The 25,770-nt window shown below is 39.2% G+C and overlaps 1 protein-coding gene across 1 annotated transcript; it reads right to left on the bottom strand.

The window, feature by feature from the left end:
• Window positions 1-22,739, bottom strand: LOC120519601 (receptor-type tyrosine-protein phosphatase eta-like). Its single transcript, XM_039742543.1, has 3 exons — window positions 22,567-22,739; window positions 6,876-6,894; window positions 1-324 (listed from the first exon to the last, which is right to left on the bottom strand). Exons 1-3 carry the CDS (start codon window positions 22,612-22,614, stop codon window positions 62-64), a joined length of 330 nt encoding a protein of 109 aa, XP_039598477.1. The 5' UTR covers window positions 22,615-22,739; the 3' UTR covers window positions 1-61.
• Window positions 22,740-25,770: the final 3,031 nt, after the last annotated feature.

Here is a 25,770-nt window from a genome sequence, read left to right as displayed (position 1 = left end):
TATTGACTCAGTACCTGATTCAGCCAGGAAAATGATTCTACTTAATTTCAACACATGGTGTTCACTCACTTGTAAATGCTGTGATGGTAGCAGAATCACCAGCTGTTACATTATCTCCAGCAACTGCAAAAATAACAAATGAATAGAATGTTGCAGGGTCCAGGTTTGTCACATTAATGTAAGTGTTATCGGTAACCAGTTGTTTGCTTTGTCCACTGTTTGAAATATTTACTCCATAGGAGATTGTTCTTCCTAGTGGTGCAACCCAGCACAGAAATATGGAAGCTGTTGTCACATTGCTAGCTTTAGGTGAAATGACTGTTTCTGTAAAATCAAATAAAAAAAATAATATTGAATTATTTGGTTATGAATTTAAAATGAAACACACGCACATTTTCTAAAACTTTGGCAAAAAGTAAGTATTAGTCTAATCAATACCCCTGATTCCATATGCAATCTCATGAAAAATTATGTACACCCCATAAACGGTGTAATTCTTTTTTAGCATTTGTTGACATATCAAGATTTGATCTTCATTTAGACATTTTTTTACAGCACAGTCACATAAACAAAAGGCTATGTTCCTGACCACATACAAAATGGTTGATCCTAATTATTAACTTGTGGTTGTTTGCTTGATTGCAGCTTACATTTGCTATCTGCTTAATAAAAAAATTGATAATAACACAAAAAATAGTTTATTTAGATAAAGGCAATGTAAGTGAAAAAATAACAACAATCTTAATTTTTAACAGTTTATTAAGTGAAAAATGAACAGATAAACCATTTGAACCTGTGGAAAAAGTACACCATTAACTCTAATAGGTGGTGTTGAAACTTTTGGCATGAACAGACTCAAGTAGGTTAGGTACACTTTATTATCCCGGGCGAAATTTATTTGCCGCAGGAAAGTACAAAAACATAACACATTGTTACATAGTGTGAAAGACGGCCAGCAGCTCAGCCCGGCCAGAACGACCCTTAAATGGAAGGAGGTGGGAAGACAGCTACTTGTGGACACTTCCTCCTCCAAAACGCTAGATGGCAGCATCCCTGCAATGTAGCAGTGCCCCAGAATACAGCAGGGCAACCTGGGATTTGGAGTTTGGTTTCTCAGCCCTTTTGGGTGCCGTGAATGCTGCCAGCGGAAGCTGTGAAAGGATCTGGGGAGTCGTGTTTCACTTAGACATGAGGACAGAAGCCAGAAGTACTTCTGGGCTGATTAAAGACTTGGAATTTTCCAGGATGAGCTGGCAAGTCACATGGAAGGAAGAACAGAAGCACTTCCGGGTCAAGGACCATATAAAGGACTGCTGTGAACCCAGCAGGCGAGCCAGATTTGGGTGGTGGTGGGCAAAGCTTGCTGGGAGGTGTGGAGGAGAGAAGAAGAGCATTGTGTTGATTCATTTAATTGTAAATGGGTAATTGGTAGGTATGGTGGTTGAGGGGCAACAGTGCCACCTAGCGTCCACAACAGATAAAATAAAACAAACAATGATACAACTGACAACAAGGTTATCATATATACACACACTCAAGATTAGTTTATATATATAATTGGTTTATATTCTTAATGCTGAGGTTGCCAAATCCACTTGTAAATGCAATTGTAACAACAGATTCAGTAAAGAACTTCTTAAACAATGTCATTATCGTTTTACCCAGTTTACAACAGTGGAGTTTCCTAAGAAGAGAGAGGTACTGGGTATATTGGGAGAAGAATGTTAAAGGATAGTTTATTCAAAGTAAATCTATACAGGCAGATTACAATGACAAAATAAAATAAACAGTATTGAAAACTAATGAATAAAATTCAAAAACAAGAGAAAATTTGCACTCAACTCTATCACTACAGTAAGAAAAATAAATATAACTAGGGGGCTCTGCCCGTACTTACTTCGCTCGCCACCCCCCGGCCCAGCCACTTCATGGCTCTGCCAGTCACATATGGGTCAGCGGATGTACAATTTAAACAGATTGTTATTTTCATGGGTACTGTTACATATACAGGATAGAAACAACTATTTTACATTACAACGAGTAATTAACCATCGAAAAAATAGTATAACGTAATAAATTGCAAGGAAACGTATATGCTTTTGCATTTACGTCATTTTTATTAATTTCAAAATGAGCCGATTATTAATTGTTTTTTTCTCTACCTGTAAAGCTTGTGCTTCTTCGCCTTCTTTAAATTGAATATTGTGAGTAGGGGGACTGAATGCATCCCTAGAAGACACGGATGCTCCTCAAAAAAACCCTCTTAAAAAACTACCTTCACATTGCCCCCTTACTTGCTGGGCTTACTTGCGGTTGCTCTGTCACGTGATTTGCTTCCCGTGCTGTGCTTTGCATACTTAAAAGCCTGAACAACACTTCTTGGTTTTTGGTTGTTTGCTTCTCTCTCTCTCTTAGACATTCTCTGCTCCTGTTGGTTTCCCACTCCTGACGCACACTCTTTTGAAGAGGAAGATATGTTTGCATTATTTTAATTGTCAGACGGAACTGTCATCTCTGTCTTGACAAGGAGCATGTTTAAACTTTTGAAAGAGACCTATGTTTATTTGCAGTGTTTGAATAAAGTTCCTGTCTCTACAATCTCCTGTGTTTCCGTGCAAATCTGTGACCCAAGCATGAGAATAAATTTATATACTGTATATAATGTATATACAGATGTATTTGGTGTATTTATGGAAGTGGTATAGCACTTTGGTCAACTTCAGTTGTTTTTAAATGTACTCTATAAATAAATTTGACTTGACCTGACTAGACAATAGAATGTGGGAGTTTCTGCTGTTACCACACCACCTCTAGCTGTGATAGAACAGCCTCAAATTCTGTACCTGGAATGTTACTGAGGGAACCCAAGAAGTTGCAGAGGCTTTGTAAATCAATATACATTTCAAATAACAGAGTTACAACTGTGGTCATTGGCTAAGGAAAAAAAACCAACATATTAGGGCTTCAAAATGTAGAAGGGAGCAAAAGACAACCACATAAACAATTTTAAATGGCATCAATAGCTGGTGGGTACTCGGTGTTTATTTCTAATATATATACTGACCATAAGGAATTAAATGCAGGGGTCCCCAACTCCAGTCCTGGAGGGTTGCAGTGGCTACAGGTTTTCATTCTAACACTTTTCTTAATTAGTGACCTGTTTTTGCTCCTAATTAACTTCTTTTGAATTAATCATAATTGACTTGTTTTTTAGGATTTGATCTCCTGAATTTCTTCATCGCTCCTCTGAATTGCTTCATTTATTTACTAAAATGGCACCCAAACAGAAAAGAAACACAAAGTGAGTCAGCCAACAAGAGACCAACTAAGTCAGGGCTTCAAACTCCAAACAGTTGCTTAATTAGGTTCTGATTCTTGTTGTTATTTAAACTCTTTCTTTAATTCCACGGCTTCTTGCTGCTCTCATTGTGCAATAGCAGACATTTCTGAAATTGTTGATTTTCTTTTTTCTAAGAGCACTATTAAAATGTTTTGGGGACCTGAGCAGATCAACGTTCCTTCACCTTTCTGCATTTTCATATATTTCATAATCAACAATGTTGGTCACGTTTTGGCTCATTTTGTATCTCATTATTGTTTGGCTTTCTAATTACGGAAAAAGAAACAATTAAGGGGTCTAAGTCTTCAAGAGCAAGTCAACTAAAATGAATTCAAAAGAAGTTAATTAGGAGCAAAACCAGGTCACTAATTAAGAAAAGGGGCTATAATGAAAACCTGCAGCCACTGGGGCCCTCCAGGACAGGAGTTGGCGACCCCTGAATTAAAGCATTTCAACTCTGGAATGCAACTAAATGCTAGGCAAGTTAGAAGGGCACTGTTTCCTAGTTATTTCAGTTTTATGACATCCTATAAACCAGATGTTCTCAAGAACATTTTGCAAATGTGGGCCAGAGGTGGGTAGAGTAGCCAAAAATTGTACTCAAGTAAGAGTAGCATTACTTCAACATAATATTACTCAAGTAGAAGTAAAAAGTAGTTATCCAAAAAATGACTCAAGTATGAGTAAAAAAGTATTTGGTGAAAACACTACTCAAGTACTGAGTAACAGTTTGAACATAATACATGATTTATTTTTTAGAAATGTTGCAATAAGAGACAAAAATATAAAATAATGTGCAAATTCTGCTATTTCCAAATAATAAAATAAAAAAGTGAGTAAAAATAAATCACAAGATATCCTGTACACTGACAGTATGATACTGTATATTCACTTTGTGGTGTAGCAGGTCCGTGGCTTTAAAAAAACAAAAAAAAGTCCAGTTTCATAAAGCCGTGTCACTCTCCATGGGCACAACTGCACGACCGCGGGGAGTTAATGAGGTAGTTGGAGCGAATCGTTGTCAGTTGCTTCATTGGCTTCCAGCGGTGTGTGATTAAGGCTCACGGAGACGAGAGTGTACAGCACAAAAAAAAAAAAAAAAAAAAAAACAGAAGGGGGAATCAAAGAAAAGTGCTAAGACGGACGTCGGCTTAAAGGAACTCGTGGCTGCTGAGTCTCCGCCGGCTACGCGAGCAATGGGTTAGCCAGGAGAATGAGAAGGAGGTGGGCTGAGATCAGGAGTTAGTCTGTATTTTAACCTTGGATTTTTAACAGATTTATTTATTGATTGTTTTATCCTTACTTTTCACAATGATTTTTATAGATTTATATATGTATTGTTTTTAGAACACAGCACCGTTGACACTTTTGTTGATTTTACTTTTGTTTTGACTGTTTTTTAATAAAAGCACTTGAGCTCTTTTTCCACCATCCTCTGGCCTCATCAGTGAATTATCCTCATATGTCAGCTCATCTCATAACTATCGACGGTGTGGGTTCAGCAGACTCCCATGTGGGAAAAGCGAGTCTGTAGGGGACCAGCATCATCACACACTTGCCCTCCAAATAGCACAGCTGATAGACAATAACATTAGAACAAGGCAGCTTGTGCACGTACAAGAAGTCTCACTTTACCATGACTGTCTGTGCATATTTGGTTAACACGTGCTTGTTCTTTACTCAGTGAAGTGTTGGCTAAGCTTCTCAAGGTTCTTGTAGTGAAGCTGCTACTGTTTAGCATGATTAAAAAGTCTCTCGCAGACACAGGAAGTTTGTGTGTGGTCATGTGACTGTATGGTTACGTCTGACTGGTGAAACTTAGTCATGTGATTATTGTTGCTATGTCTGATTGGTGAAACAGTCATGCAGTAGATCCACTGGTGACTTCTCTCTTGCAAAAATATAGTTTAATGTATAAATGGAAATTAGTAACGAGTCGAGTGTTGCCCAATGTAGCGGAGTAAGAGAAGCGTTTCTTCTTCACAAATGCATTCAAGTAAAAGTAAAAAGTATGGTGCAGTAAAACTACTCTTAGAAGTACAATTTTTTTAAAAGGTTACTCAAGTAAATGTAACAGAGTAAATGTAACTCATTACTATCCACCTCTGATGTGGACAATTACTTTTATAGTTGTGAAACTAAAGTTACGATTTTTTTTTTATACTTTTTTTGAAAATTACATAATGTATTGTCACGCTTGGGTCACAGATTTGCACAGAGACACTCGGGATCGTGGAAATAAGAAGGAATTTTATTCAAACACTGCAAACAAACATTTGTCACTTCAAACTTGCTCCTTGACAAAGATGACAGTTTCATCTTTTAATTAAGGGTTTCGTAAGTTTCTTCTTCTTCGAATGTAAACGCGTCAGGAGTTGAGGCAGTCTGAGAGAGAGAGAAAGCAAAAGAAATCAATACCAAATCTGACAGGCGCTGCGCGGCTTTTAAATCGGCGGAGTACCGCGTGAGGCTTGTATTGCGCGTTATAGTGCAAGGATAAGGAGCAATGTGAGGGTAGTCAGTGTTTCAGGCTTTGTGGTTTTCCCAGGGGCGTCTGTATCTTCTTGGGGTGCGATCAGCCCTCCAGCTCACAGTATGTTAGTTTCTACATTATACCTGATGCTGCCCAGATAGGTTCCAACTCTCACAACAATGCAATAGATTATGTTGATTTGACACTTAACGGATGGATAACATTTTTTAAAAAAATCTGAAATATGTATCTGGTTAGTACCCAGTTTTTTAGTTCCAATATACTAATATACTCTTATGTCATTTTTTACTATTAATCAAATGTACACAGTTTTTTTTCTTTTAAAGATAACCCTGTCTCGTACTGCAATGGATCATCTAATAGAAACTGACAATAGTTTTAAATCATTTTCCATCATCTTTATAACTTTACAACTGTCGCTCCATGGGGACTGTGCCCCCAATTTGATGTTCCACCCACACCAATTGCTTCCATTGGTTAAGATTCTGCAGCTCGGAAACTTCTTTATTCCAGCTTAGAAATAATGCAAAATTACAGCATTTTTTAAAGTACTAGGGTGTTGTACCGTGTTAGCCATTACGAATGTAGAGAAAACCAAGCAAAATGACCCCTTTTATTGGCTAACTAAAAAGATTACAATAGGCAAGCTTTCAAGGAAACTCGGGCTCCTTCTTCAGGAAACATGTAATCTTGATTACTTCTAGCCTGAAGAAGGGGCCTGAGTTGCCTTGAAAGTTTGCATATTGTAATCTTTTTAGTTAGCCAATAAAAGGGGTCATTTTACTTGGCTTTTCTCTGCACTTTTTAAACTATGAGATATTTTTATTGTATATATTTGAAAATATAATTAGTTTTGTTTGTAAACATTGCATAGTGTGTTGTATTCTAGAAATAAGCTTAATAAGAATAAGTTGTTTTGTTTGAGTTATTAAATCTCAGCAAGTGTATTATTTCTTCAAATATAATATTCTTGCAAAATAGAACAATCAATTTTATGTCAACAATATTGAGTAAAGTTAAAAGAAAATGTCAGGTACTTACGAGACCAAACAAGAAGAGTCTGTAAAAAGGAGACAAAAAAAAATAAAGGTTAAAATTCATACTTCAGAATATTTACATCATACCATTTTCCTTTGCACTTGTAGAACATGAAGGTAAACAAGAGACCAATATATAGTAACTAACTGCATTATATAATTTACCGTGAATTTTATAGAATTCAAAGATATTTTCTTTGGCTAAAAAGAACAGCTTACATTGTGGTAGAGCTTTAGTTATTAATCCAAAACTAAACTAGTTTCCTAAACACTCAGTTCAAAGTCAACAATCACTGTGACCTGAGCATAAATAAAAAGGCCCTTTAGTAAAGTACTTCAAGTAGGAGTACCAGTATTACTATAGTACTTCAAGTGATAGGGCACTGGTTCTTGTCTCTACCACAAAATAAAATGAGGCAACATCCACTGTAACTGGTGAAACACAATTTGTTTCATTCTTGCACACAGCTAACCTTCTCTGTAGGTGTTCTGAGGCTAGAACACGTCATCCCACTGTCAGTCTCTCTTTTATCTAAACTTTCTCCTACTGTAGATCACAGCAGTGGCATAGACAGGACAAGAACAAATTATAAGAACAGCTGCTACTTAAACTATAAGCATTTCTTACTGGCAGGCATGGCTTTCAGTTTTTCCAAGGCCATCAAATGTTCACTCCTTCAATAAGAATAAATCAGTCCTAAGATGCATGGAAGATCACTAAGCAAAAATAAATAAATAGAGTGTAGGTCTTAACAAAATGGAAGCAACAATGGTTTAGTGCTATTGCTGCTGCCTCACAGTAAGGAGACCAGGGTTCACATCCTGGATCCTCCCTGTGTGGAGTTTACATGTTCTCTCCATCTCTCTGGGGGTTTTCTCCAGGTGCTACGGACATGCGTGTTAGGTAAATCGGTGATCCTAAATTGTGTGTGTTTGGTGGGTGTGTGCCCTGCAAAGGTCTGGCCACTCTGTCCTGTGCTAACTGGGATAAGCTCCAGCAGACCCCCGTGACCCTGTTCAGTACTAAGCAGGTTAGAAAATGACAGACTGACTGACTGTAGACAATTAACACAGAACATCTTATATATAAATCAGTAAGCCCCGGATTCTCTAAAGAATCGCAAATCCAAGAATGGCAATCACTTCCTGTTCCCTCCGATCTCCGATGAAAAATGATTGAGGGTGGGAGAATCTTGGGAAAGTTGTCATTTAATTAAATAAATATATCTGTACTAAAATTAAGCAATTTATTAAAACTAAAATTGAAATGTAATTGTTATATCATTTAAGTCAAAAATGTCTTTGAGTTGCTGCACTTATAGGTAAAACAAATATCGGAGTGCAAAGGTTTAAATGAAGTAAATTGGAAACAAAAAATTCATAAAATGGTAAATTCAAAATAGTTAATCAAAAATTTCCTTATAAACAACATTTTTGGTAAAGATGGTTGCCTGTCCTTGAATTAGCTCTCCCTGGTATGGAGTAGTTAAAACATTCACCTTAACGTCACACGAACGCCAGACTCTTGAAAAGGCAACATAAAGTTGTCCATGTCCAAATACAGGCTCAGATAGGCAAATCCCTACTTTGTCCATGGTTTGTCCTTGGCATTTGTTGATCGTCATGGCAAATGCAGCCTTAATGGGAAATTGGCGTCGTTTAAGTTTAAAAGGTAATTTTGTCCCAACTTTAAGGTTATGATTGTGTTGTGGTAATCCGGCCAGGCTAATAGTGTTTAAATATTCTGATGGGAAATTAAGATGCTCAGTTTCGTGCTCATCATCAACACTGTCAGTACTTAGAAAGACGTGGCTTTCTCCAGGAAGTAATCCAATCACTTGGTTATTTATCTGGTTAATGTCAATAGGTTGTATATACGGTGGTGTGCGTGTTTGCGAGGCGGTTGTATTGTGTACAGCTTGCTTCTGGATTGTGCCATCCATGCATATATACAAACATTACTAAACGAAGGTTGTACAGTATATGCAGTGGTGTGCACATTCGCACTCGGGCGGTGGTTGTATTGTGACCTGAAGTTTAGTTTACAGGTTGTGTTATGTTGTTTGGGCGCCACCTACTGACTCTGGGAAGCCGCTGGTTTTGACTCTGGGGTGCTGAGGTGCTGTGCGCGTGCGCTTTCGGTGCTGTTGGTCTCTGGCATCCATGCATATATACAACCCTTGTTTAGTAATATCGATGTCTACACATGAAAGTGTGTGTGTGTCTGTTTACAAAGAGGTCTAAATTAATTCCAAATATAAAACACAAGATAACTGATCACATCAGTATTCACTCCTTTCAAGCCAGTATTTAATAGTAATTGCACATTTGGCAGTCATGATAACCTTGGGTCCGTATGTACAGATCTCTATCAGATTGGCACATCTGGACGGTGCAATTTTCCTCATTCTCCCTTGTCATAGAGATCATGAGTGAACAGCCTTTTTCAAGTCCAGCCACAAATTCTCCATTTGACTGAGATCTGGACTCTGAGTCGGCCACTCCAGGACATTTGTCTTTATGCTCAGTTCATTATCTTATTGGAAAAGAAATTTTCTCCCAAGATGCAGGTTTCTTCCAGGACCTGCTTAAGAGAAGGATCCTAACATCAAGATTCTGCCACTACCATGTTTCACTATTTTTGATAATGTGCTGTGTTTAAACATGACATTTAGAAAAACATTCAAAAAGCTCAATTTTGCTCTAGGCCAACAAATAGAAACTTCTGGAGTCGAGGTAAGGGCTCCACCTCCGAGGATACACAAGCAAGGCAAGCACGTTGGCAAAGCGAAACTTCCGAAGAAAGAGTCACTCGCTTAGCGGCTAATACTGGCGAGCACATTGCTAAAACGGTATCCCTTTAAATTTTCCTCCCGCCACTAATGTACAAGCGATTCAAGTTCATCGGCAACACGAATCCTCCTAGGAGAGAGATGCCCAGAGTAGTTCCAATTTTTTTTTCTGACGATTTCAATAGTCTCTAGGATCCCGGGCATTTTACAGCACAGGCTTACATTACATTACTTTTTCAATAAAGGGAAACGAAATTGTCCAAAACATTTTTTTGCTTTTTTAATTGCCATGGCGCAGTCTAAGGGTTTGTTTATACTTCATGCTCAGAATGCGTATGCACACGCATCATGTCTGCCATGCGATCCCATCGTTCATTTGACCCGTCCTCAGAGCAAGTCCTCAGAAATGAACGCGACACGTGTGTGAATTGCAATACCAGCAAAAAGTGGGGGGACAGGGTGTGATAAAAGTCGGAATGTGAACGTTGGAGTCTCTGTTTACTATCTACATGTGACAGAATACCTCTATGTGGATCCTACGAGATCGATGAGTACGCTTCGATGTTTGATGAATGCTTTGATGAATGGTTTGATGTGGTGAAGCAAAATGCCGACATACTGATGCATTTGTGGTGCTTTTATAATCAAGCTTTATATATTCCCGATTGTGATGACACGATACATTTTAAAAGTCTCACATACCATCTTCTGTGCCGTCTTTTTTTTCTGGGGCTTCCTCCTGACTTGACAGTAGCAGCAAACAGCAATAGATCACCACACAGAACACATTAAACGTATGATATTCCAACTCTCTATACATTTAGAATGCTTAGATTTATACTTGATATCACTTTCATGATGAAATGTATTAAAGTATGTATGCTACATTTTACAGATAAATCGTTAATTTCATTTAAATAATGAATACTGTTAATAATTACACACATGGGGGTGACACAGTGGCAGAGCGGTAGCACTGCTGTCTCGGGAGTCACGTTGCTGGTGTTTCCTGCCTGGAATTGCCATGTTTTCCTGCTGGGTTTCCACAGTGAGCTCCGGTTTCCTTCCAAAGATATGCAGATTTGGTGACACTAAAATGACGCCAGTGTGTATGTGAGTGCTTGTATTCACCTTGTGATGAGCTGATGCCTTGTCCAGGGATTTTTTCTGCCTCATGCCCAATGCTAGCTGGAATGGACACATCCCTGGAATGATGGATTTAATCATTAAACATCCTTTTTAGAGATATTGCGGTAAGGTGTCATCAGAATTTAATGGATGTTCCAGGCAATTCACAACACAGTGAAGCCGAACCTGTTCTCACCATAATAATATCTCACACTGCCACATGGTGGATTCCTCCAGATTTATGTAATATACGCGTGCAAGTATAAACAGTAAAATGCTTGCGTAGCAGGAGAGTCCGCTGGAGCATGTGTCACGTTGCGTGAAGTATAAACCCGCCCTTAAGAGTATTGATCTGAACCAATTTGATTAAATCCAGGATTCAAAAGGTTTAAGCATATTTCAGCATATTGACTGCGAGGTAAATATGAACCCTTCATGGTGTACTGGTCCATCACAGGTGATGAATGTTATGATAATAGCTTTAAACAGTCACTTTGCTAGTGACATATACCTGTTTTACATACACAGTAACTCCCTTAATCATACATATACTGTATATTCAAACAAACACATACAGCATTTGTTTTTTCTTTTGTTTTTAACACGTACAGTATTTCTAACCCGAAATATTCAAATCTGACCTCTATGCTCAGATGACAACTGTATTGCCCCAAACCACTGAATTATCACTGAAGACATTTTCACCAATGAAGTGGTTTCAGGACAATCTGACTGTTATTAGGCTTTTTTACATATTGCTTTTCTGTGAGGGCTACTTTCCATTTAATTTTATAATGTAGTTTATTTATGTATCTTTTGGAGTGTACTAATTGTTGAGACTTCTTTAATCAAAATATATTTTTCCAACTCCTTCAGTTTTCTTAGTTTACTTTAGTATAACAGGTACATACAAACAAATTTTATTTCATGTATCGTTTTCTATAGTAAGCGTTATTTCAGAATGCTTTATTGGTACAGCTATCCATTCATTCACAGTGGCTGCAGGTTCTCATTCTAACCATCCTTTTAGTCAGTGAGCCATTTTTACTGCCAATCATCCTGTTTTGCCTTTGTTTTAATTGATGTGACTCAGACCCCTTAGTTCTTTCATTTTTCCCTAATGAGCAGCTAAACAATAATGAGACACAAAACAAGCCGCCACATGACCAGCTAACCTGAAAATAAAGAAAGGTGAAGGTCTTGGTCATGTTGGACTGCTCAGGTCACCAAAACATCTTGACCTTGTCTTAGAAAAACAAAAATCAACAGTCTGCTATGGCAGAACGAGAACAGCAACAATTCATGATATTCAATAACAGCTTTAATTAACAGAAAGAATTGGCTTCTCATTCATAAACTGGTTGGAGTGAAATTGGCTGGAGTTTGACATTCCAGTTTAGCTGGTCATCTGTCGGCTCATTTCACGTCTCATTTCTGTTTAGCTGCCATTTCATGAAGAAACGAATCAATTCAGAGGACTGAATCCTTAAACACAGGGCCATTAAAATGAAGGGAAAAGGAGTTAATTAGCATTGAAACCTGTTCGCTGATTAGGAAAAGGGTTATAATGAAAACCTGCAACCACTGTGGCCCTCCAGGGCCGGAGTTCGACATTCCAGCTATAGAATATATCAGATTTAAAAGCACTTAGGTTCAGCAAAACTGTCTGCAAACTTTCTGTACAATTGATGGACCGATACACTGTATGGCCAAAAGTATGTCGACACACAGAGTGTTACCCAGTGTGTTACAATCTCTATTGACAGATACTGGTAATAGAACATGTCATACTGAAGGCTTCAGTGACTTTAAATGTGGCACTGTCATCAGATGCCACCTCTACTACTAGTCACTACATTAACTTTTTCTTCTCTGATACATTGCCCTAGTCAAATGTAAGTGTAATTATAGTGAATTGGAAGCATCGAAAAACAACAACAGATCAGCCACAAAGTGGTAAGCCACACAAACACAGAGCAGGGCCACTGAGTGCTAAAACCTATAGTATAGCTCTTAAAAATCTCCTGTCCTCTCTGGCATCACTCACAACAGAGTCTGAAACTATATGGCACTGGTCAATAAAACTGCTTTGAACATGTTATGAAGACACAAATAAGTGTTTGCTAAGATCTTGTTATACAGTAGTAAATAAGTAATAGATTCATTTCTGGAGCACCTAAACTAAAGTGTTACCAATGTATCTTTTCAAATGTTTAGATCTTAACAGCATTGGTAACAAATGTCAGAGCTTAAAACAACAATGCCTGAAGCAATGGCATTTTGACACAAAAAGAACATCATGCACATAATTTATAATGTCTACTGCACACAGGAAGTATTATAAACGATTCTGGCTACCTTCAAAGAAAATGGTTTTTGAGTCTGTACATGGAAGACTAACCAAATGAATGTCTGTACATAAGACAGGATTCCTTCCAAGTGCTGATGAAACTCTGCTCCACACCTAATTGGAATTTTTTCTCTGCTTTAAAATAACACAAACTTAGAAAGGACAGACAGAAAAGAGATCTAAAGAGAGAATTTAAATACAAAGTTGCTACTAATAAAAGAAAAGCAATATCTTGTTAAGGGTATCGGTGTTAGAAGAGAAAGCAACAAGAATGGAATGGGTTATAGACATTCATAGCAGAGAGTAGCATTAGCAATCAGTTTCTTAACTTTATTAAAAAAGTAATTTTAACAGGAATAACAATATTATGTAACTTTCATTATATATATTTATATATATATATATATATATATATATATATATATATATATATATATATATATATATATATCTTTATTTATATTTATAAAGAATTAAAGGAACACTTTTTAATCAGAATATAGCATAAAGTCAATGAAACTTATGGGATATTAATCTGTTCAGTTAAGTAGCAGAGGGGGTTGTTAATCAGTTTCAGCTGCTGTGATGTTAATGAAATTAACAACAGATGCACTAGAGGGGCAACAATGAGATGACCCCCAAAACATGAATGGTTTAACAGGTGGAGGCCACTGACATTTTCCCTCCTCATCTTTTCTGACTGTTTCTTCACTAGTTTTGCATTTGGCTACAGTCAGTGTCACTGCTGGTAGCATGAGGCGATACCTGGACCCTACAGAGGTTGCACAGGTAGTCCAACTTCTCCAGGATGGCACATCAATACGTGTCATTGCCAGAAGGTTTGCTTTGTCTCCTGCACAGTCTCAAGGGCATGGAGGAGATTCTAGGAGACAAGCAGTTACTCTAGGAGAGCTGGAGAGGGCCATAGAAGGTCCATAACCCATCAGCAGGACCAGTATCTGCTCCTTTGGGCAAGGAGGAACAGGATGAGCACTGCCAGAGCCCTACAAAATGACCTCCAGCAGGCCACTGGTGTGAATGTCTCTGACCAAACAACCAGAAAGACTTCATGAGGGTGACCCAAGGGCCCCATGTCCTCTAATGGGCCCAGAACTCAATGCCCAGCAGCATGCAGCTCGATTGGCATTCGCCATAGAATACCAGAATTGGCAGATGCACCACTGGTGCCCTGTGCTTTTTACAGATGAGAGCAGGTTCACCCTGAGCATGTGACAAAAACACAAGATAACTGATCACATCAGTATTCACTCCTTTCAAGCCAGTATTTAATAGTAATTGCACATTTGGCAGTCATGATAACCTTGGGTCCGTATGTACAGATCTCTATCAGATTGGCACATCTGGACGGTGCAATTTTCCTCATTCTCCCTTGTCATAGAGATCATGAGTGAACAGCCTTTTTCAAGTCCAGCCACAAATTCTCCATTTGACTGAGATCTGGACTCTGAGTCGGCCACTCCAGGACATTTGTCTTTATGCTCAGTTCATTATCTTATTGGAAAAGAAATTTTCTCCCAAGATGCAGGTTTCTTCCAGGACCTGCTTAAGAGAAGGATCCTAACATCAAGATTCTGCCACTACCATGTTTCACTATTTTTGATAATGTGCTGTGTTTAAACATGACATTTAGAAAAACATTCAAAAAGCTCAATTTTGCTCTAGGCCAACAAATAGAAACTTCTGGAGTCGAGGTAAGGGCTCCACCTCCGAGGATACACAAGCAAGGCAAGCACGTTGGCAAAGCGAAACTTCCGAAGAAAGAGTCACTCGCTTAGCGGCTAATACTGGCGAGCACATTGCTAAACGGTATCCCTTTAAATTTTCCCCCGCCACTAATGTACAAGCGATTCAAGTTCATCGGCAACACGAATCCTCCTAGGAGAGAGATGCCCAGAGTAGTTCCAATTTTTTTTTCTGACGATTTCAATAGTCTCTAGGATCCCGGGCATTTTACAGCACAGGCTTACATTACATTACTTTTTCAATAAAGGGAAACGAAATTGTCCAAAACATTTTTTTGCTTTTTTAATTGCCATGGCGCAGTCTAAGGGTTTGTTTATACTTCATGCTCAGAATGCGTATGCACACGCATCATGTCTGCCATGCGATCCCATCGTTCATTTGACCCGTCCTCAGAGCAAGTCCTCAGAAATGAACGCGACACGTGTGTGAATTGCAATACCAGCAAAAAGTGGGGGGACAGGGTGTGATAAAAGTCGGAATGTGAACGTTGGAGTCTCTGTTTACTATCTACATGTGACAGAATACCTCTATGTGGATCCTACGAGATCGATGAGTACGCTTCGATGTTTGATGAATGCTTTGATGAATGGTTTGATGTGGTGAAGCAAAATGCCGACATACTGATGCATTTGTGGTGCTTTTATAATCAAGCTTTATATATTCCCGATTGTGATGACACGATACATTTTAAAAGTCTCACATACCATCTTCTGTGCCGTCTTTTTTTTCTGGGGCTTCCTCCTGACTTGACAGTAGCAGCAAACAGCAATAGATCACCACACAGAACACATTAAACGTATGATATTCCAACTCTCTATACATTTAGAATGCTTAGATTTATACTTGATATCACTTTCATGATGAAATGTATTAAAGTATGTATGCTACATTTTACAGATAAATCGTTAATTTCATTTAAATAATGAATACTGTTAATAATTACACACATGGGGGTGACACAGTGGCAGAGCGGTAGCACTGCTGTCTCGCAGGGAGTCACGTTGCTGGTGTTTCCTGCCTGGAATTGCCATGTTTTCCTGCTGGGTTTCCACAGTGAGCTCCGGTTTCCTTCCAAAGATATGCAGATTTGGTGACACTAAAATGACGCCAGTGTGTATGTGAGTGCTTGTATTCACCTTGTGATGAGCTGATGCCTTGTCCAGGGATTTTTTCTGCCTCATGCCCAATGCTAGCTGGAATGGACACATCCCTGGAATGATGGATTTAATCATTAAACATCCTTTTTAGAGATATTGCGGTAAGGTGTCATCAGAATTTAATGGATGTTCCAGGCAATTCACAACACAGTGAAGCCGAACCTGTTCTCACCATAATAATATCTCACACTGCCACATGGTGGATTCCTCCAGATTTATGTAATATACGCGTGCAAGTATAAACAGTAAAATGCTTGCGTAGCAGGAGAGTCCGCTGGAGCATGTGTCACGCTTGCGTGAAGTATAAACCCGCCCTTAAGAGTATTGATCTGAACCAATTTGATTAAATCCAGGATTCAAAAGGTTTAAGCATATTTCAGCATATTGACTCGAGGTAAATATGAACCCTTCATGGTGTACTGGTCCATCACAGGTGATGAATGTTATGATAATAGCTTTAAACAGTCACTTTGCTAGTGACATATACCTGTTTTACATACACAGTAACTCCCTTAATCATACATATACTGTATATTCAAACAAACACATACAGCATTTGTTTTTTTCTTTTTGTTTTTTTTAACACGTACAGTATTTCTAACCCGAAATATTCAAATCTGACCTCTATGCTCAGATGACAACTGTATTGCCCCAAACCACTGAATTATCACTGAAGACATTTTCACCAATGAAGTGGTTTCAGGACAATCTGACTGTTATTAGGCTTTTTTACATATTGCTTTTCTGTGAGGGCTACTTTCCATTTAATTTTATAATGTAGTTTATTTATGTATCTTTTGGAGTGTACTAATTGTTGAGACTTCTTTAATCAAAATATATTTTTCCAACTCCTTCAGTTTTCTTAGTTTACTTTAGTATAACAGGTACATACAAACAAATTTTATTTCATGTATCGTTTTCTATAGTAAGCGTTATTTCAGAATGCTTTATTGGTACAGCTATCCATTCATTCACAGTGGCTGCAGGTTCTCATTCTAACCATCCTTTTAGTCAGTGAGCCATTTTTACTGCCAATCATCCTGTTTTGCCTTTGTTTTAATTGATGTGACTCAGACCCCTTAGTTCTTTCATTTTTCCCTAATGAGCAGCTAAACAATAATGAGACACAAAACAAGCCGCCACATGACCAGCTAACCTGAAAATAAAGAAAGGTGAAGGTCTTGGTCATGTTGGACTGCTCAGGTCACCAAAACATCTTGACCTTGTCTTAGAAAAAACAAAAAATCAACAGTCTGCTATGGCAGAACGAGAACAGCAACAATTCATGATATTCAATAACAGCTTTAATTAACAGAAAGAATTGGCTTCTCATTCATAAACTGGTTGGAGTGAAATTGGCTGGAGTTTGACATTCCAGTTTAGCTGGTCATCTGTCGGCTCATTTCACGTCCTCATTTCTGTTTAGCTGCCATTTCATGAAGAAACGAATCAATTCAGAGGACTGAATCCTTAAACACAGGGCCATTAAAATGAAGGGAAAAGGAGTTAATTAGCATTGAAACCTGTTCGCTGATTAGGAAAAGGGTTATAATGAAAACCTGCAACCACTGTGGCCCTCCAGGGCCGGAGTTCGACATTCCAGCTATAGAATATATCAGATTTAAAAGCACTTAGGTTCAGCAAAACTGTCTGCAAACTTTCTGTACAATTGATGGACCGATACACTGTATGGCCAAAAGTATGTCGACACACAGAGTGTTACCCAGTGTGTTACAATCTCTATTGACAGATACTGGTAATAGAACATGTCATACTGAAGGCTTCAGTGACTTTAAATGTGGCACTGTCATCAGATGCCACCTCTACTACTAGTCACTACATTAACTTTTTCTCTCTGATACATTGCCCTAGTCAAATGTAAGTGTAATTATAGTGAATTGAAGCATCGAAAAACAACAACAGATCAGCCACAAAGTGGTAAGCCACACAAACACAGAGCAGGGCCACTGAGTGCTAAAACCTATAGTATAGCTCTTAAAAATCTCCTGTCCTCTCTGGCATCACTCACAACAGAGTCTGAAACTATATGGCACTGGTCAATAAAACTGCTTTGAACATGTTATGAAGACACAAATAAGTGTTTGCTAAGATCTTGTTATACAGTAGTAAATAAGTAATAGATTCATTTCTGGAGCACCTAAACTAAAGTGTTACCAATGTATCTTTTCAAATGTTTAGATCTTAACAGCATTGGTAACAAATGTCAGAGCTTAAAACAACAATGCCTGAAGCAATGGCATTTTGACACAAAAAGAACATCATGCACATAATTTATAATGTCTACTGCACACAGGAAGTATTATAAACGATTCTGGCTACCTTCAAAGAAAATGGTTTTTGAGTCTGTACATGGAAGACTAACCAAATGAATGTCTGTACATAAGACAGGATTCCTTCCAAGTGCTGATGAAACTCTGCTCCACACCTAATTGGAATTTTTTCTCTGCTTTAAAATAACACAAACTTAGAAAGGACAGACAGAAAAGAGATCTAAAGAGAGAATTTAAATACAAAGTTGCTACTAAAAAAGAAAAGCAATATCTTGTTAAGGGTATCGGTGTTAGAAGAGAAAGCAACAAGAATGGAATGGGTTATAGACATTCATAGCAGAGAGTAGCATTAGCAATCAGTTTCTTAACTTTATTAAAAAAGTAATTTTAACAGGAATAACAATATTATGTAACTTTCATTATATATATATTATATATATATATATATATATATATATATATATATATATATATATATATATATATATATTCTTTATTTATATTTATAAAGAATTAAAGGAACACTTTTTAATCAGAATATAGCATAAAGTCAATGAAACTTATGGGATATTAATCTGTTCAGTTAAGTAGCAGAGGGGGTTGTTAATCAGTTTCAGCTGCTGTGATGTTAATGAAATTAACAACAGATGCACTAGAGGGCAACAATGAGATGACCCCAAAACATGAATGGTTTAATAGGTGGAGGCCACTGACATTTTCCCTCCTCATCTTTTCTGACTGTTTCTTCACTAGTTTTGCATTTGGCTACAGTCAGTGTCACTGCTGGTAGCATGAGGCGATACCTGGACCCTACAGAGGTTGCACAGGTAGTCCAACTTCTCCAGGATGGCACATCAATACGTGTCATTGCCAGAAGGTTTGCTTTGTCTCCCTGCACAGTCTCAAGGGCATGGAGGAGATTCTAGGAGACAAGCAGTTACTCTAGGAGAGCTGGAGAGGGCCATAGAAGGTCCATAACCCATCAGCAGGACCAGTATCTGCTCCTTTGGGCAAGGAGGAACAGGATGAGCACTGCCAGAGCCCTACAAAATGACCTCCAGCAGGCCACTGGTGTGAATGTCTCTGACCAAACAACCAGAAAGACTTCATGAGGGTGACCCAAGGGCCCCATGTCCTCTAATGGGCCCAGAACTCAATGCCCAGCAGCATGCAGCTCGATTGGCATTCGCCATAGAATACCAGAATTGGCAGATGCACCACTGGTGCCCTGTGCTTTTTACAGATGAGAGCAGGTTCACCCTGAGCATGTGACAGAAGTGAAAGGGTCTGGAGAAGCCATGGAGAACATTATGCTGCCTGTAACATCATTCAGCATGAGCAGTTTGGTGGTGGGTTAATGATTGTCTGGGGAGGTATATCCATGGAGGGTCACACAGACCGCTACAGGCTTGACAAAGGCACCTTGGCTGCCATTAGGTATCAGGATGAAATCCTTGGACCCATTGTCAGACCCTATGATGGTACAGTGGCTCCTGGTGCACGCACAATTCCTGGCCTCATGTGGTGAGAGTATGCAGGCAGTTCCTGGAGGATGAAGGAATTGATACCATTGACTGGCCACCACACTTCCCTGACCTAAATCCAATAGAACACCTCTGGGACATTATGTTTTGGTCCATCTAATGCCACCAGGTTGCACCTCAGACTGTCCAGGAGCTCAGTGATGCCCTGGTCCAGATCTGGGAGGAGATCCCCCACAACACCATCTGTCATCTCATTAGAAACATGCACCGATGTTGTCAGGCATGTATAAAAGAACACAGGGGCCATACAAAGTGCTGCGTACAATTTTGAGTTGCTGCAATTAAATTTTGGCAAAATGGACTAGCCTGCCGACATTATTTTTTCACTCTGATTTTTGGGGCGTCTTTGAATTCAGGGCTCTGTAGGTTGATCATTTTCATTTCCATCAAACGATGTGGCATCCTTTCGTTTCTAACACATTACCCAGTCTATATCAGTATAGATATCCAGGAGGATTTCTTTTTCCCATTGAGATCTGATGTGTTTTCAAAGTGTTCCTTTAATTTTTTGAGCAGTTTATATATATATATATATATATATATATATATATATATATATATAATATATATATATATATATATATATATATATATATATATTTTGTCACAGAGGTAGCTAAAGGGCCTGAGTAATTGTAATAAAACATCTGACAAGGGGGCGGCGGAGTGCGCTGTCTGTCTTTTTCAGTTCCCTACAGACCTTTCCGAGAAATCCTGCAAGGTTCCAGCGCCTCAGAAGACGTCACTTCTGAAGCTGGCCCCTTTGATGACGTCACTTCTGAAGCTGGCCCCTTTGATGGCGTCACTTCTGGTTTCGGCCCCTTTGCTGACATCAGTTCCTCTCCAGACCTTTAAAGCCTCAATCTTGGGCTACTATAGCCAGTTCTGTTTTAGACTCTGTGATATGCACATTGTGTATTTGATTCATAAACCCCTTTTACAGTAGGGAAAAACAATATACGGGTGGCTGCCCCAAATCTTTATAATGTCTTGGACTCGTATTTATGACTATATATATATATATATATATATATATATATATATATATATATATATATATATATATATATTTATATATATACAGTATATAATGATAATGATAAATATATATTAGGGGGCTTTGCCCTCTACTCACTTTGCTAGCCTAGCCCCCAACCAAACCCCCCTCCACCTGCGGGCTCGCTTCACGCTTGCCACTGCATATCTCTGCCGCTCACGTTGTGAAGGCGGAGGCTGAACGCATGCTGAGGAGATGTGGATGGATTGGCTGCTGGGTTGCAGCTGCTGTTACCGAGTTGCGTGTTGTGCATGTTGTGCTGCGCAACAATCATTTAAAAGCCTGTACAACAGCTGTCCTTTTGTCTCACTTCCTTGTCTCATGGGACTTCAAAGTATCTAACATCTTGAGCCAAGATTTTTAATATAATATATGTATATGTGTGTGTATACTGTCCACCCTATGTTAGCTAGGATGGGCTCCGGCAGACCTCCGTGACCCTGTTCAGGACTAAGTTAGCTTCAAAATGACTGACTGACTGACTTTATAATGACTCGTCCTTCTTAAAGAACTTGCAATGCTCCATCTATATATGGGCTCCATAAAACAAGGTGGGCACATAATGGGGAGTGCTGCAATAGTCATCTGATTTGCAGGTGATAAGCCCTGACATGCAGCAGAATTTATTGAAATGACCTCATTGACCCCCCCAAAATTTTAATAATAATGTTATAAAATGTGACGTAATTCATTTATACTTTTCTGCTTGGTTTTTAAAAACAAACATAAAAATAATAATAATAATAATAATTCATTACATTTATATAGCACTTTTCTCAGTACTCAAAGCGCTATCCACACAGGAAGGAACCGGGAAGCGAACCCAAACATGTACCATTCATACTTATCACGGACAAGCAGTGTTGGCGAAGTGGTAGTACACCTGCCTCGCAGTAAGGAGACTAGAGTTTGTGTCCCTGGTCTTCCCTGTGTGGAGTTTGAATGTTCTCTCCTTATCTGTGAGGGTTTCATTCAGGTGCTCTGGTTTCCTCCCACAATCCAAACACATGCAGTTTAAGTGAACATGCGATGCTACATTGACCCTAGCGTGTGGTTGGTTTGTTTGTGTGTGTGTGTGTGTGTGTGTGTGTGGGTATGAGTGTTTGCCCCGTGATGGACTGTCCAGGGTTTTCACCCTATGCTAGCTGGGATGAGCTCCAGCAGACCTCCACGACCCTGTTCAGGACTAAGTGAGTTTCAAAATGACTGACTGACTTTAAAATGACTCGTCCATCTTTAGAATCATTTGCAATGATTGCAAAGTATTTGCAATGCTCCATGTATATATGGTCTCCATAAAACCAGGAGGGCACACAATGGGCAGTTCTTGTGATTGTCATCTGATTTGCAGGTGATGAGTCCCGACATGCTGCAGAATTTATTGAAATAATCTTTTTGAACCAAAATAATTTTAGTAATAATGTTATAAAATACATTGTAATAAATTTATACTTTCCTGCTTGGTTTTGTGAAACAAACGTGTGCCATTCGTACTTATCACGGAAATGCAGTTTACCCTGCCAGAAGGGTAGTGTAGTGTAAAAGTGTAGCTTTCTTTATCTTGTTTGAAAAGTGCTCTACAATTCAAATTATATCAACAATAGCATCTTACCTGAGTAAGGATAAAGCAGAAGACGGTAGAAGTATGTCGAATAAACATTTTCCTTGCTGTATGAATGTTTTGCTCCACTTTATTTCTTGCTTCGTCACTTTTGCCTCACATACTCAACCCGGAGACACGCAATGCCCGTGAAACCCGCGGAGCCACACGACTGAACTGACAGTTCCCGCGCGCGCTCAAACACTGCCACGCGCACCCTACCGCGCGCCAAAGCCAACTAACTGCAGGGCGGGGCGTGTCGGATCAGGTCAGCGTCACTCGTCTTCCCGGCTGCTGTACATTACGGACTCAGTAAGTGGAGCTTTTGAAATTTGTAAAGATTAACGGGGCGCTCAGTGGAGCACAGCTGCATCACTGCATCCAACTCTAGCGTTTGAGTCTCGAGATTCATTTTATCATTGCACAGCTTTCTTCATCTCCCTGTTTGCGCGTTGGCTTACTCCGTGTACTCGGGTTGTTATTTTAAAAACCATATAAATGGGGCGTCTCTAATTTGTCCCCATTTTGCTGTGTGTGAGTCCGCTCAGTGTTGGACAGGAATGCAGCTCCAGTGTGTCACTGATTTGAGTAAAGCAGTTCCAGAACAGTGGCAAGATAATGCTAAGATTTTTTGGTCTTTTATGGGATTTGCAGTATAGTTCATTTCAGCCTTCCATAAACTTTGTATATCGAAAGCACATTACATTAACAAATTTTTTCTCTGAATTGTGGTAACCCAGTCAGATGGCAACTGTAAATCTGAAACTGTACAGTACAATGCATTTTAGCAACTAATGTTTTATGCTGCCTTTTCAATTTCCTATCACTGCCTTTGACGGCAAACATTACACCTGCACTTCAGAACAGGGAATCCACTAGAAGTTAACAACGTTTGAGTCTGACCGGTACCTAGGGCCCATTTAACAGTATTGTAGGCCCCCCTGGCAAAGCAGTGCACAGGGGGCCCCTACCTACACAACCTCTCAGAAAGTCACAACATACATAGATTAGCATGGAGCCCACCAGGCAACTGCCCAGTGTGCCCATGCGTTAAGATGGCCCTGCCAGTACCTGGGGGAGGTGGCACAGTGGTGCCATGGTAAGAGGACGAGGGTTCATGTCTCAGGTCCTTCCTGCATGGAGTTTGCCTCTTCTTCTTGGGTGTGCCGTTTTCCTCCTACAGTCCAGAGACTGGTGATCTTACATTGGTCCTAGTGTGTGTGTGTGTGTGTGTGTTCACCTAAAAATGGACAGGGTTTGTTCCTGCCTTGCATTCTGTGCTAGCTGGGATAGACTCCAGTAGGCCACCGTGACCCTGTTCAGGCCTAAGTTGGTTAGAAAATGACTGAAAGTACTTGTATGCCAGACCATCTAGGAAAAGCTGGGGTTGCTGCTGGAAGAGGTGTTGGCGAGGCCAGCAGGGGCACCTACCCTGTGGTCTGTGTGTGGATCTCAATGCAGTGATGGAGACACTGTGCTGTAAAAATGGTGCAGTCCTCTGTATGAGATGTAAAACCAAGGTTCTGACTCTCTGTGGCCACAAAAGATCCCTGGGCATCTTACAAAAAGATTAGAGTGTACCTCGATATCCTGGCTATATTGCCCACCACAGTCTGGTCACTCTGGCTTCCTAATCATACCCTTTATCTCTCTTACCCCTTCACCATCTAATAGCTGATGTGTGCCCAGTGTACTGCCATAAGAATGGCTGCTTGTCACATCAATCAGGTGGATGCTATACATTGGCGGTGGTTGTAGTGGCTCCCAAATGTCTATGTAAAACTCTCAGAGTGATTTAGAAAAGTGATATATAAATGTAATTAATCACTTTGTGACCCTAAATAATCATCTAACCTCACCTTGCATTAACATTGTATTAATGTTTAACATGTGTTAATGCATCTAATTTTCTGCATTCAAATCCATCACAATATCACCATTTGTGTGACGTTTGCATGTTTTCCCTGTGTCTGTGAGGGTGTTACTCAAGGCAATCCACATTTCCTTCCATTTGTTGAAGATGTGTATATTCTGTTAACTGGCATCTCTACATTTGTTCAAAGTGAAATTTAGACGTGTGGGGCCTGTAATGGATTACTTTCTCATCCCTGGTTATATACTGTCTTATGTCCCACACTGCTACTGGATAGTTTCTGGCTCCCCCACGCCCATGATTAAGGGATCCTCTTATATAATACACTACGGTGGCTGTCTGTTTGTCTGTCCAGGATTTTAAATCACCTGTAGCTTGCAAACCGTTTGACATATTGACCTGAAATTTGGCACACATGTACAACGTGATTTCTACTATTCGCTTTCATGGTGATAATTGACCTCCAAGGTCAAAGGGCAACCCAGGAAGGTTAGGGTCAAAAATCAAATAACCTATAGTCTGAAATTTGGTAAACATATGCTACGCTGAAACTCCGCACTACAGCTTTATTTTGAAAGTGAAGAGTTTTGGAATTATTATTCTTTTTATTTTATTGTAGAATCAACTCTCGACAGAGGGCAGCAGGGTGGCCATGTGGCTCATTCCCTACCACCTTCACCGTCACTTTCTCTACCTCGTCATGTCTTAAATTATTTTTGAGGCAGACTGAAGACTTAAGTGCCAGCTTAAGTGAAAAATTAAGAAAAATGTACAAATTAACTGCAACACAAACACTGACTTAATCAGTTTTAACATGAAAAGATGCTGACAAAAGAAGAAAAGCAGCAGGTCGCTAGGGTGGAGAAAAGAAGAGCTGCTATGGAAGCAGCAAGCACATCAAACTCTGAGCAAATGAATGCTAAATGTACAGAGAAAGAGGAGGAAAACTAGGAATGGTCAAGTCAGGTGTATTCATTGCACAATAGCCGTGACTGGTTTTGTGATATTATGTGCGATCACTATTTAAAAGCACTGTATAAAATTATGTGTGTGTTTGGTATAAATGGTAATATGTAATATAGTTACAAAGAGTAATCATATTTCTAAGATATTGTTCAGCTTCTTGTTCAGGTGTGAATGCACCTTCACAGCCCATCCTTGCACAAACTGCACCATCATTTTAGTTTTTGTTCTTTTAGACAGATGAACAGGTGTGTAACAAACATGTGCAGAAGCTGCATCACATACATGTGTAGCAATGAAATGCATTGCATTTGTCATTCCAACAGATGGCACCTCACAAACATTTGTAATAAAGTATTTTATGTTTGTGATGCACCAAC

Source organism: Polypterus senegalus, chromosome 1, assembly GCF_016835505.1.
Source record: "Polypterus senegalus isolate Bchr_013 chromosome 1, ASM1683550v1, whole genome shotgun sequence".
NCBI lineage: Eukaryota > Metazoa > Chordata > Cladistia > Polypteriformes > Polypteridae > Polypterus > Polypterus senegalus.
This window is presented reverse-complemented; position numbering and strand designations above follow the sequence as displayed.